This window comes from Cebidichthys violaceus, unplaced genomic scaffold, assembly GCF_023349555.1.
Source record: "Cebidichthys violaceus isolate CVI_PGR_0920_01 unplaced genomic scaffold, fCebVio1.0.p SCAF_59, whole genome shotgun sequence".
In the NCBI taxonomy this organism is placed as follows: domain Eukaryota; kingdom Metazoa; phylum Chordata; class Actinopteri; order Perciformes; family Stichaeidae; genus Cebidichthys; species Cebidichthys violaceus.
Window position 1 is genome coordinate 756,288 of NW_027176805.1, and position 14,030 is coordinate 770,317.

General features: G+C 39.5%; 1 protein-coding gene across 2 annotated transcripts; it reads left to right on the top strand.

The window, feature by feature from the left end:
* The first annotated feature begins 196 nt into the window (after positions 1 to 196).
* pip5k1ba (phosphatidylinositol-4-phosphate 5-kinase, type I, beta a) lies at positions 197 to 13,380 on the top strand. Of its 2 annotated transcripts, XM_068732480.1 has the most exons (15): positions 197 to 338; positions 3,139 to 3,367; positions 4,410 to 4,540; positions 4,991 to 5,108; positions 5,224 to 5,376; positions 5,684 to 5,980; positions 7,619 to 7,803; positions 8,295 to 8,375; positions 8,846 to 8,894; positions 9,002 to 9,086; positions 9,180 to 9,320; positions 9,430 to 9,514; positions 10,041 to 10,137; positions 11,187 to 11,255; positions 12,442 to 13,380. In XM_068732480.1, exons 2-15 carry the CDS (start codon positions 3,296 to 3,298, stop codon positions 12,442 to 12,444), a joined length of 1,566 nt encoding a protein of 521 aa, XP_068588581.1. In that variant the 5' UTR covers positions 197 to 338; positions 3,139 to 3,295; the 3' UTR covers positions 12,445 to 13,380. The 2 variants fall into 2 exon arrangements, with proteins under 2 accessions (XP_068588581.1, XP_068588582.1); XM_068732481.1 differs by lacking the exon at positions 11,187 to 11,255.
* The last annotated feature ends 650 nt before the right edge of the window (positions 13,381 to 14,030 follow it).

Below are 14,030 nucleotides of genomic sequence, written 5' to 3' on the forward strand. Positions count from 1 at the left end.
GGGTCCAGAAAACGGCATCTGGTCTTACTAAAAATGTTCTCCCACGGACCTCTGTTGAGCAATATTAATAACTACAACTCAGACTGACTCATGTAGCTTCTGAGGAATAATGCAACGGGTAGGTGGAAAGAGAGAGAGACAGAGAGAGAGAGAGAGAGAGAGAGAGAGAGAGAGAGAGAGAGGGAGGAAGGAAGGAAGTGGTGAGGATGCTCTACAGTTGCAGCAGCACTTTGCTCCCCATCTCAACACATTCAGTCAGTCAGCCACAGAGTTCACATCGGAGTATCATTTCACTGACCTGCAACCTTCACTGTGATCGTACCACAATGCCCGTTAAGGTAAGAATGCAGAGAGCCTTCATTTCTGACGAGCAGCTTTTCTTCCTGCCGACCCTTATCACAAAGTGAGGATGGAGCCGTCTGTTTTACTTTTGTCTGTTTCACCCTAAGCTGTAGGGTTTAGTGGTTTATTTCCTGTTGTGAGTACAAATAATCATTATAGTGTCGTCTGTGTGTCGTTCAGGAGGAAAATGGACTGATGATAGTATCACAAGAGGATGAAGGGCTCCACTTCCTTTAATGTCAGAGAGAGAAAGTAAAATGTCTGCAATAAGCTCGCAGCGGTTGTTGACGTTTACATGTATGCAAAAGAGCTGCAGCGTGCATGTCGAGCGAGTGTGCTGGTTTAAACATTCACCCAAGTACACCTGAGTTACATATAAACTACAGCCTTTAGCTAAGACTAATGCAATCTTCAACAGCCCTGTGATAGATCCTCCTTCATGATGGCCGTAACGTTCAAAATGTTAAAGGTTCTAATGTTTTCAAAAGGTGTTGATTCAACTTTACAGTCATTTTGGAAGCTGTTTGGGGTTCTGTTGAACTGTATTGCGTTCTATTGAGAGGTGTCTATACTATTTAGAGTAATCCTCATTGATGGAATGATCCCTATATTATTAAGTTTATGTTAAAATGAAAGACCATCTCCACTGAGAATGGATTATGTTATATTTTAAGTGCTTTTCTTGTATTTTATTTAGTATTATTTAGCCGTCTTATTAGTGTTGTTAATCAGCAATTAGCAGGCTAAGAATGATTGTTTTGTCATTGCTTTGAATGGAAAGCCATACAACTAATCGTTCTAATATGCTGAGGGAAAACTAATTATCTTGCTTAATCCAACATGTTTTTAGTCACATTGAGCTGTTACGTCATGCTGTGTGATTTCAATATGTAAAGCGCTGCAGAGGAAACCTGAAATGAACTGTCAAAGACTCTACATACATATAATTAATCCCATTCACTCTAGCCACTAACCACAAAGTCTCTTTATGAAAAAGATTCAACTTTAGCAGGTTTCGTGACCTCTTCAGCCTCCAACTCAAACGACGAGGAGAACAGAGTACCCTCTAATCATGAACCTCATGAAACAGTTTCATTCTCCCTGAGTCAGACCACAATTCCACATCCTGAGGCGGTTTTAATCAAATAAACAGGGGCTTGTCTGTTAAGATCTGGATTTGCAGGTTTGTTCGAGACATAAGATGTTTTCAAAAGAACTTTTTATGTTTCACAAGCCAACATTTGTGTAACTTGAGTCACTACATGCCCTAAAGATAAACAAACAATTTAGAAAGAACACCTTCAGCACTCAGGTACTCTCTGTAATACCCAAGTAGCCAGGTAAATACAGTACACACGTGATGTTAGACGGGTTGCACAATTAGGTGTCAATATGTTCAGATAAACAACATTAATTCAAAATGATTAAAGGTTACTTGTGGAGTTCCTCAAGGCTCAGTGTTAGGCCTATTATTGTTTGCATATGATTCAGTGTTTATGATAAATGATAGGTTGGCAAAACGTAAAACAAATATTTTATTGTTGTAGATACTGTTTAATTTTTTCTGTGAATAATTTAAAATAATTTGAAACTGTGGAAAAGAATTGAAACTTCTAAAGAGTCTCTTTGACTACATCGGATTTTAAGCAAGACTAAACACAACATCGTTGGAAACCTTTTGACAGATTTAGATCATTTATAGGTGATGTTGAACTTAGAATTGTCAGAAATCCAATTTTTGAGAGTGATTATTAATATTAATAATAGACATTACTTCATGTAACACGTAAAAAATCCAAATCCATTTTTTATACTTCAAAAGAGGGCTATAATTATTGACTTGGTAGATTTTAAAACTGCACAGTTCACGTATGAGGTCAAAAACAAATTACTCCCTGAAAGTATGCAAAAATTGTTTATTTAAGTCAATGTGATTTTAGACACATATGCATGTTTCTTTAACACCACTTCTGGTTAGTTTCAACTGTACTGCTCCTCTATGAGTGCAGTTTCCCCAATGTACCTGAATGGCATAATAAGTAAGTTTAATGACCAATTTAAAGCATTTTGGACAGTGATTTGGAGTCTGTAGAGCCTGCTAATTCCAAGCCATTGCAGCAGTATTTTTCTTTTTTTAAATCCATAACAAGTGTAATTATTTATATAAACCTTTCTCGAGCTTGTTGACATTTATTTTCATGAGTTGTTCACATTGACTGACATTTAATCGACCCCACTGCAAATGTATGAAATGTTTTTAATTTCATAAACACATGGATTGTTCCAGCAATATTTCTGCAGCAGCAATCCCCACAACTACCCCTTCAACGCAGTACTGTAGCGGTCAATGTATTTGTTGTTGCCGTCTCCGTAATCACTCCCGGCTTATTTAGGAAGTTGAGGCTCACATACTGTACGTGAGCAACAAAGCCCTGAGCCCTTTTGGCTTACTGTTATAAAACAGGGGAATTTGACATGTAATGGTTTTCCAATCCTTCTTAATGAGGATCAAGGGTTGTTGGGAGAGATTCTGGAGTTAAAGACTGAAACAAACACTGGTGGTCCCTCAGAACTCAGCAGTGCCCCGGACAGAGAGGCCTGCACATTTCAAGGCTCTGTGAGTCATATGTGTTCTACAGACAAACTGTAGAAGAGATTGTTTTAAAAAACTAAAATGCTAATGCAGCTTGCACCTCAGAAGAGCAGGTTTTGACTAGGTGAAATGGGCTCTGCAATGATATTCATGCAAATGTTGCATGTTGTGTAACTCCTCTTCTCTCAAACTCACCTACACAGGAGCAGTGCACCTGGAAAATGCAGTTTCGGTAGAGCCTATTCGAGGTGAGTTACTGTGTCTGGTCGTTCGTCATTGTGAGGAAAGAAGGAAGTCAACCTCACAGTTGGAGGAAGGACTGCTGAGCTTCCCTCTGATCAAGTTCTCTCAGTCCGAAAGATGTCAACCGCCACCGCAGACAGTGTAGGAAGAGGAACCAAACCCTCTAAAGCATCAAAGGATCATAAAAAGGTAAGCAGACGTTAGCATTAATTCATGTAATGCTTTCCAAGAAAGGAAATATCTCAAACACCCCCTGTTTTAAAGAAAGTGACTATTCCTTTTTCCAGAATCATTGCTGATATCAAAACAGAAAATAATTATGTAAAGTCATTCAAACACACTACTAAGTGTATTGCTTATCTACCTCTTAAATATTTATGAGACTGAGAATAATTCCTCTCAGTATATTTCATACTTCAAGACAGGAAAACATGTTTTTGTTCAGAAATGTGAAGAGGAAAACATCGTTCATTTCCTCGTATGAGAGCTCCAAAGAGCAACACCACACCAGCAGCTAAATGGTGTTTTTGTTGGTCAGTTATGTAACAGCCGTTCAGTGATGGAGGGGAAAGAGCGGTGGTGAAAGAAGTGACTGGGTTGATTATCTTCAGTGTTTGGCTTCCAGAGATATTTCACAGCAATTTAGTTTGTTGGAGGAAAACTGCTTTATAAAATCAATGAAAAATGTCACGTTTTGATTGGATATACTATATTAGGTACCTCATGCTTTGGTCAAATTGTCTCCATATTAAAGTGCTTTTCTAGTGTGGTTACCAGGGGCTTGTTGTAGACTTATTACCATCAAAACATTTGATTCTCTATTAACAAATGAATTTATTAATTTATTAATTATCACAAATGTTTTTTTGTTTTGTTCTAGGAATGTAAATGTCAGTTTGTTGGTCAGTCCACCACTTTGGTCCAGACTGAAATATCTCAACTATGGATAAGGCCCACCATTCAATTCTGTACATTCATGGTCCCTAGAAGCTGGATCCTAATGACTTACGCTGGGCTCACAATATGAGCAACACAGCAGCAAGCTACAAGTCATTTTCAATAGAAGCGGGTGACATGAAGCTACAATCTGATGCCCAAAATGTTTAGTCTGTAGTCAGTTTGTAGCGTGACACGTAACAAATCAAAGTTGAGCTCGGTCCCAATTGTCAATAGAAGAACTAGATGATTCTTTTTTTTTTTTAAACAAATATGTTTTCATCTTCCCATTAAGCCCACGGCAGCTGCCCTGAAAGGAGCTATTCAGCTGGGTATTGGTTATGCTGTGGGAAACCTCAGCTCTAAACCGGACAGAGATGTTCTCATGCAGGACTTCTCTGTGGTGGAGAGTGTGTTCCTGCCCAGGTAGGCCTCTCATTTTTTTACTCATTTTTATTGTTGACATTCAGCAAATGTAATATACACATATATACAGATACAACCAGCATGCATAAGTTTGTCTTAATGTTAAGAAAAGAAGGAAGTCACTTCTTTGGAAGTTTACAGCCGGATTACCCTGCTTGTGGTTTGGTAGATAACCACATATTTCAGTAATAGGTCTTTTTTCACAGCAGACATTTTGACGTCAGGCGTAGGTGCTACTAATAGCATTAACAATGCAATACAATAGCAAGACCCTGAAACTGAAGAAGCTGACTGGAATTCAGCCTTCATTAATCATATCATATCCTCTGTGCCATGTGAAAATATCTTCTGTGAAAAAGGCCCTTTTGTTGCAAACAGCTACTGTTTTGTTATTTAGCGCTGATATTTTTTTGTATTCTCCTAACTTACATATATTGTTCTGTTCTCCAGTGAGGGCAGCAATCTGACTCCAGCGCATCACTACCCAGATTTCCGTCTGAAAACGTACGCACCGCTGGCCTTCCGCTACTTCAGAGAGCTGTTTGGCATCAAACCAGACGACTATCTGGTCAGTGTGGAAATTCACATCATCATTCTGATTCAGCACGATGTGTCAGAAGTTTCAGTTGATTCGATTGCAATACTTTGTCCCGCTAAGACTGTTGCATCGTTCTGGATTTCAGTACTCCATGTGTAATGAGCCTCTGATCGAGCTGTCCAACCCCGGCGCCAGCAGTTCCTGGTTCTACCTCACCAGCGACGATGAGTTCATCATTAAGACGGTGCAACACAAAGAGGCCGAGTTCCTGCAGAAGCTGCTTCCTGGTTACTACATGGTGAGTTCCTTCCTCAAACACAAACTCTCTCTCTCTCTCTCTCTCTCTCTCTCTCTCTCTCTCTCTGTTTACATGCACACCAGCATATATATTTTTAGCAAACATGCTAAAAGTGAAATTTTGGACATAAAGGTGCACTGTGGCATAGAAGTCACATATTATGGAGAGTCCACCCCCGCCTGACACCAACTTTTCAAACTTTTTATGTTATTAGAATAAAAGTCATCACATTATTGTATAGTCCCAATATAGTCTTTACGTTTCTTTTGAACATATTATCCTGATTTTTTTTCTTTGTTCTTTGTAGAATCTGAATCAGAATCCGAGGACGTTGCTGCCCAAGTTCTACGGCCTCTACTGCATCCAGAGCAGCGGCGTCACCGTCCGCGTGGTGGTGATGAACAACGTGCTGCCGCGCGCCATGAAGATGCACTACATGTACGACCTGAAGGGTTCCTCGTACAAACGACGCGCCTCGCGCAAAGAGCGCACCAAATCCTCGCCCACGTTCAAAGACCTGGACTTCCAGGAGATGCACGAGGGCCTGCACTTCGACCCGGACACCTACGGTGCTCTGATGAAGACCCTGCAGAGGGACTGTCGGGTGTGTTCACATAACGATCTTATATCTACTAGCAGTAGGTCAGGATGTTGGTTTTCTGGGTAATGTCTGTTCCGTTCATCATATTTCAGCAACAGTGCAGAGTATCTCAGAATTTTTTGGTCACTGCTGGAGGGACACTCTTTATATAATCATCATTCTGTGATCCTGACTCATTTCACAACTCAAATTGTGAGATGAATAAATTTGTTTCGCTGGACTAAAAGTCTAAAGGCTGAAATATTCATAATGGTCCAAAATATAATGTTGGACAGAACAAACCACATACTGAAGTGGTGCTAGTGGTACCGTCTTAGGGACATTGAAATCAAAATGGTTTATCCTCAGGGGAGCAGGAATGTCATCGGAGCTGCTTGTTAAACTTTGAAATATCTTGCGTAGACATTGTGGCTGGAAGGTAGCTCTAATGGAAAAGCCATTTAGTTTACAAAATGGAGATAGTTTATACGCTAAATAATTGGTTAGCTACTGTAAACCCTCTTCCACTGCTGGCTAGGGGAGTAGACTGCTACAGATGTGCCCGTTGGGATGATCCTGATTATTATCACCACAAGAAATTGAATTTAGTACGGGTGGTTTTTGAATGTGTACGCACAGCATATATACATTGTTGTGTCCAACTACAAGATTGTCACAAAGAGTCCAAAAGGAAAGCTCAATAGTTTCCTAATAGTGGGTTTAAATCTCTCGACCTGAACTGAATTCGGCCAGCACCACTCCGCCCCCTTAGATAACATTATGCAACCATGAGCTGTTATGATGACCTCATTAGCGCCTGCCTGTTATTCCATTAGTGTCAAACAACAGTGGTCACTTGATAAAGGATTAACGGCCAACGGAGCGAAGCACCTGACTCGTATGAACAGGCTGTGCAGCTGGACTCTGGATCACGAAGTGGTCCGTCTGAGGTGTAACATGCTCTTATTGGGCCTCTTTGCATGACCTCAGTTACTGTATTAGGTAACACGGTAGGAAAGTAAAGGCCTCTTTGTTTACAGGAGTTACTTCGTGACATCAGTGTTTAGTCAGGGGGATTGAGGATTATGTTGTGTTGTACTTTTGGTTTGCAGATCAAGGTTTAGCCCTTATAATTTGGACCAGCTTAGGTGTGGGACAGGTCAATATGAAGCTTGTTTAAGGAATGTTTACCATATCTCTTGGTCAGAGGTCACGCTTGATGAGCTGTATCCCACACCTTCTGTGCGTTCCAATATACCACCATACTATTTTGTATGCCAGAAAAAGATTTAGTATGTCTCAATACATAGTATGTCAAATGCAGAATGCCAAAAATAACAGGATGTCCTACTGCATCCTGTTGTATTTTGCAGTTTACCAGCATGCTTTGCTATTCTGACCCACAATCCTTGTTGCAGTGAGTATATGAGCAAGAGGGCATACTAAATCTAACCATGAACATATGTGGTATTTTCTCACTGAAATAGATGTAACTATGCATACTATATGTTTGATGCTGCCTTTGAGAGACAGCTAGAGGATATTCCAAATAACAAAAAATAAGTATTAAAATGTATTGTTTGTGAAACAGGACAGGTTTGTCAGCCCCGTTATGACTTTCTTTTTAACTTTTGCTTACGTCCACTTTCCGTCTCTCGCCAGGTCCTTGAGAGCTTTAAGATCATGGACTACAGTCTCCTGCTGGGGATTCACGTTTCAGACCGGAAGCCGCTGAGCAGAGAAAGCCGATGTGACAGCAGGAAGGGACAGAAAGTCCTCTACTCCACCGCCCTCGAGTCCATCCAGGGGAACGCGAAGGCCCCCGAACCGGTGGCTGATGACGACACGTGAGAACATTTCCTTTGCAAACACCATTTCTCTGCTTTTTTAACGGGGTTCTTTGCACAGCTATACCTGAGAGCTACTTTTTGGTAACAGTCTGCTTACACTCTTACAAAGCTATGGAAAGGTGTGTTTGATAGTGTGACGTAAAGTAATATGCTTAAGAAAACTCTCTAAACATTTAACTGTTGTTAAAGTTTGTCTTTATTCCTCGGGTCTCTTTATCCTTCTCTTTTCTCGTTTCTTCTTCTGCTCTTTCTTTTCTGTCCTCTTACAAAAACTGCTGTCCCATGAACAAAAGCTCACTGTTGAGAAATTTGCCACAATAGTGTGATCTGGTCCAAATGACACATATTTGATTATGGGGAAGGTTTTCCTGCTGACAGCATTTTAGCTTTTAAAAAATGTGCACTGTTAACTATTTCACCAAAATGAGAAAGTTATAAATTCCATGACGTTTCTGTTATTCATCAACACATCTTTGTTTTTTTTTCAGATTGGGTGGAATTCCTGCCAAACATAAAGATGAGAACCTTCTCATCTTTTTAGGAATCATCGACATCCTTCAGTCCTACAGGTGAGCTCACACTGTACACACATTTAGTCTATTTATTCTCTCATGTGCACGGACACATTTATTGATTTGGATACATTTTTTTTAAACCAATTGTAATATTTAAATGAAATCACATTCAAATGTGGAAAATATTTTGTTTTGCCTAATTTAATTATTCTGTATTAAACAATTCATTAGAAATAACATTTTCATTTTTTTGAAATGCTTTTAATTTGTAGCTTATATAATACAGTATTATTTACTATTTTTAGTGTTTGCCTGTCATATTACATCTGACAGATTTGCACTTCAACATTTATAGTTTGCATTCATGTATAAAATGTATCAATTGATTTCAACTTAAAGGGTGAAGAATTATTCTGTTGGCTCACTCACTGTGTGCCAACAGGCTCCATACACACACACAGTATATGTATGATTACAATAGTTGAACAGGTGATGAAATATCTATTTATTATTAAATCTTCAAGGTTCATCAAGAAGGTGGAGCACTCCTGGAAAGCTCTTGTACATGATGGGGTATGTAATTGCACATCCTTACTGTGTGTTTTTATGTCCATATGTGTGTGTGTGTGTGTGTGTGTGTGTGTGTGTGTGTGTATTTGACGGCATTCTTTGCTTCTCAGGACACGGTGTCGGTTCACAGGCCCGGTTTTTATGCGGACAGATTTTTGAAATTCATGGGCTCGACCGTATTCAAAAAGATGCATCGTAAGTCGCTGAGCTAACACAACTCCTGTATTCTTCATCCTGCATAAAGTGTGGGATTAGTGAAAAATCGCTACCTTTCTTCGTGTCCCTCAGCTTTAAGAGGAGCGTCTTCAAGGAGGAAGAAGAATTCCTTCTATGTGGTAAAGTCTGCCTCTCAGGAGTTCCTGTCCCCACTGAAGGAAGAGAAGAAGGAAGAGAAGAAGGCCCAGAGCTTGGACAACCTGGATGGAAACTGTAAGTGTAAGAAATGCATTTAAAATGCTATTCTAGTAGACATTTTTGTAATGTTTTAAGAGGAGAGCTTTGCTTGATTTGCTTATTGAAGATTTGCTTGTCGCAACAGTTTACAGTTCCTCCAAGCAACCAGATGTCCTTCCGAGAGTTTCTTTTGAGTCCACAGGAAACGATGAGGAGGACATTGAGAACAGGTACTTTACACTGAAGTTCTGCACCTTTAGTCTGATTTCCAAAAATTCACAAAAGTTGAAGTTTGATTGCTTCACTCACAAAAAGGCCGACAGCCGGTGTTGAACTGAGCAGTGACAATATAAAACAATGTGCAATAAAATAATACATTCGTTTTTTATTGGCATCCTTTGCAGTGTATATGGAGGAATTTTTAAATGTTTCTTGCAAAAGGGCTCATGTGGTCAAAATTAATAAAAAATTTAAATTATATAGGATTTTTTTTTTCTGAATTACATTAAATTGAAGTATACAGAGATTCTCCTCATTCATTTATATTCTGAAATTCAGGTTTTATTTAATCTTTCATTCAAACTAAGGGTGACTAAAGTACTAAAGAAAAACACTGCATTACTCGTTTAAAATGACCGTATGTTTACATTTCCCTTACAAGTCAAATGTCACCAAAAGCGGAGCTATAGAGCAGAAAGTAACGTTTTAGTTTGCTCATTACATTACTGAATATTTCTGTGTACTCTGATGCTGCAGTGAAGCCCGGCGAGCCTCCAGTTCAACGATCGCTCTGGACGATCCTCTGCCGTCTCCCAGCGGGAGCCAGTTAGACTCTGAACTGGACGTCTACTTGGTATGAAATGATTTTAAATACATGACATTAATCAATATACTGTTCATCATTCAACCGTGTCTTGTATTACCAGCAGACACCACAGCAGAGTGGCTGAAACTCTTGATCTGTTTTGCCTTGGTCTAAGTAATGATATCTTGAACTGAAGCATAAAGTCCTGCGAGCAAATGTTTGAATCTGTATTTCAAGATCAATTATGAGTTTTTGAAGGCCTGCTGGAAGAACTGATGTTTTAACACTTTCACACTGCTTTTGAAGCAATAGCCCAACACGTCTTTTATTCGCTTTTATTCCTGCAGAGAGTTAGAGAAGATGGATACCGCTCTCATATTTGTGTGCTGGACATGAAGCTACAGAGCAGTCGTTTAGCTTAGCAAAAAGACTGGAAGCAAAGGGGGAACAATTTAACCAGGCTCCCTCTAAAGGTAAACAAATCGGCCTATACCAGCACCTCTAGTTCAGTTCAAAGATTATATTTCATTTGTTTAACCTGTACGAAAAACTAGTTCCTGGGAAAACTCATGGTGATAATAAGACTCCAGGAAGTCACTGCAACCCCCAAATACAAAGTCTCATTTAACCACAACATGCTGTTTTTACACTTTGTGGTTTTTTTACGCATTAAACTCACAAGATATAACTTAATTAGTGCGTTTTAGAGGTGCTAGTGGATTTTGTGACCATTGGACAGAGCCAGACTAGCTGTTTCCCCCTTGCTTCAAGTTTTATGCTAAGCTAAGCTAACCAGCTGCTGGCTGTCAATATCCTCATCTCAGTGCAAGAGAGCAAAACAGCGCATTTTGACAGCTCTCACCTGTTTACTTACAATACAATTATCAAATGGTTATTTTTAACATATTAAGATTTTTTTTTTTTTTTTAAACTAATACAACATTTATTCTTGTTGTATTACAACTGTATTCTCATAACTTTATGACTTTTTCTCTAAAACAATTAAGCCAGTGGGCCTGATACTTTGTTGCACTGGTGTATTTGAGAACATCATTCATGATGAATCCAGGGGTCACTGGGTGTCTCTGCATTTTCAGCGTCACACAGACTCACCCAGGGGACCCAGTGGAGTTGAACAGTCGTTTGTGTCCCAGCATCCACAAACTGTAAGCAGCCAATGACATCCATTTTGATTTTGTTATTGATCTTTTCTTTTGGAAAAGACACTGTTTCTGCCTATGCATCAACAAAAAGCACAGGGGTCCTGATGATGATTCACATCAGCAGAAGACACTGAATAATCTTTTGCCGCATGCGATTATGCAGCATGCGATTTGGCACTTGGTCTTCCAGGAACTTTCTTCTTTGGTGGTGGTAGCGCTTGAGTACTAGAGGCCCCACTAGCATCCTGTGACGTCAATACTGCATGACTCAGCCAGAGCAACGTCCCCGACCCCAACGCATCTCAGTCCTTAAGTCTGTGTCAGCCTGAGAAACCTCCATGAATCCCCATTCAGCACTTCTCTTACGTAACCAAATCCTCATTCGGGCTTATATGAAGCGGTTCTTCAGCCCACATTAAGCAGTTCTACTCAGGCTCTGTGGGAAGCCTGCAGATGTTGGACTTAATCTGATCTGAAAGCCTCTGACAAAAACTAAAGTACAGCGAGGGTTAAAGGGAAATCTAGGCCTTGGACTTCTCTCACATTTCTCACATTAGTGATTAATTTACCCAATGAATCACTAATTACATCCACTTCCCTTTGACGGTAACCCTGACTGTCTATGGAAACCATTTGCTTTATATCATCTATTATTGACCATTAGCATACCAGGCTAATGCAACACATTTTCATTGCCTCTTTCCCTCTTCCCACTCAGCATTGCATCTCTGTCAACACATGGCAACGCATGGACACAGACGATTGAAACAGTCGAGAGAGAGAGAGAGAGAGAGAGAGAGAGAGAGAGAGAGAGAGAGAGAGAGAGAGAGAGAGAGAGATTTCTTTATAAATCACATTAAAAACTAACCCTGAACCTGACCTGAGCCCTGATACCTTGTCAGGAGGCAGAACACCTCTCTTTTAGTTTTGCATGCTACTTGTGTCCTGCACCTTTTCTCAGCTGGGATTGGATGTGCACACAATCCACTGTTTATGCTTTGAATAATTGGGCTGCTAAATCATCCAAAAACAGCTTGTTTGAATTGAATTGTTTGACTCTCCAAATAGAAAAAAAACAATGTCTCTTCAAACATTTTTAGCGTTAATTACTTTGACTCTGAACACCAACTGTTGGGCTTTGGTACCTAAATGACAAAAAGGGAACTAATAACATTTCTTTGTTTTCTAGTGAGGAGCCACCTGGACTTCTTATCTTTGACCTCCCAGTCCCACAGTGTCGAGACATCCGTACCCAACAACAGTGTAAATGTGAGACGAACTACAAGCAGTTACATGTTGATGTCAGTTTCACCACTGTGAGCGTCACCTTGTGCCTCTATGACTTTCCTTTTTCAGTCAAAGTACGTATGCCAAATCACTGGTTCTTGATTAGAAATCCCATGAATAACAGATGGGGATACAGTCTGTGTTCCTGTGTGTTAAGCTCACTGAACCGCTGTATTCATATAAAACACTATGATGCCGTTTCCTCTCTTGTTATTTGCACTTTGCTGCTAATTTAACAGTGCTAACAAAGAAAATTGAGTTTGATCTCCCCTCTTGGATGTCTGAATTTCCCTGGAAATGTTCAAATGTTCTCAGCGGCTGGATCCCTGAGGAAATAGATTGTCTTGTAGCTTAATCAGCTACAGGGGAAAAATAATTCAGTTGTTTTTAAATCATATAATTACATAGAGCTGATTTGAGATCATTCAGGAGTCAGGAATCTGAATGAAAGATTCTTCTGTCGAGACATTCAAATATGAGTAAAACTGAGTTTATACCCTGATAAAATGTATGTATAATTAATCCCAATCTGGATCAAACAATATATTAATATTACAATAGATAATTACGAATTTGTTCTATTTTCAAGCATGTCGAATCTGCTGCGTTCCTGTGTCATTACAAGAGAATGATCATTTCATCGTCACTGGGATTTATTAAAACTAATGCCTGCTTTCAACTCTTTTGAATCCTGGAGGTAAATAATGACCATATTGTAATTTTATCAACTGTCTTCTTCAAATGTTTGAAAATCTGTGCTTTCATGTGATTTATAGGCCCACAACTGTATTATAGCAATACTTTGAACTTGTGTCTGTGAAATAAATTCATATATTATGTTCCTATGCCTTCATTCTTTTTTTGAGAATTAAAATGTAGTGCACATACAGTACATTGTTAGAATAAACCACTGCAGTATCTATAATGACAATGAAACGCTCACATCAGTTGCCATATTTGATTTAAACACAAGGGGGCGCAGAAATGATACAGTCCTACACTACAGTATGAGGATACAGGTGGTGAATGTAAGGTTTGTCTGTACTTTGCATCTCTGCATGTGTTCCCTGTTCACTACTGCATACTGTCGATCACATGAGCTCTCTTTGGTTTGCAGGCCGACTGCTTGATAAAATGACCAATTTGATTAAATGTAATATCTGATGTGCAGTGATGTCCTGTGTCCGTCTTCACCCACTGGTGGCTTTACAGAGCAGAGTGTGAGGCCAACACTGCAGGTTTAGAGGATTTAGGTTAATCTGACTTAGATCAAAACATCTGTAGTCGGCACTTAAGTTGCGGATTTACATTTTGTGAAACTTAAAACTTTAAAACAAATGTAAAAACACATGTATCTACATTACTGAAGAATTTGTTCAGGGATTTAATTTGTGTATCTGTTTCTCCTCTGAACCATAGTATTTCATCAGATACATCAACTTTTACTCACATTCACTACATGATACAGTGGCTGGTGTGAGAATCAGAGCT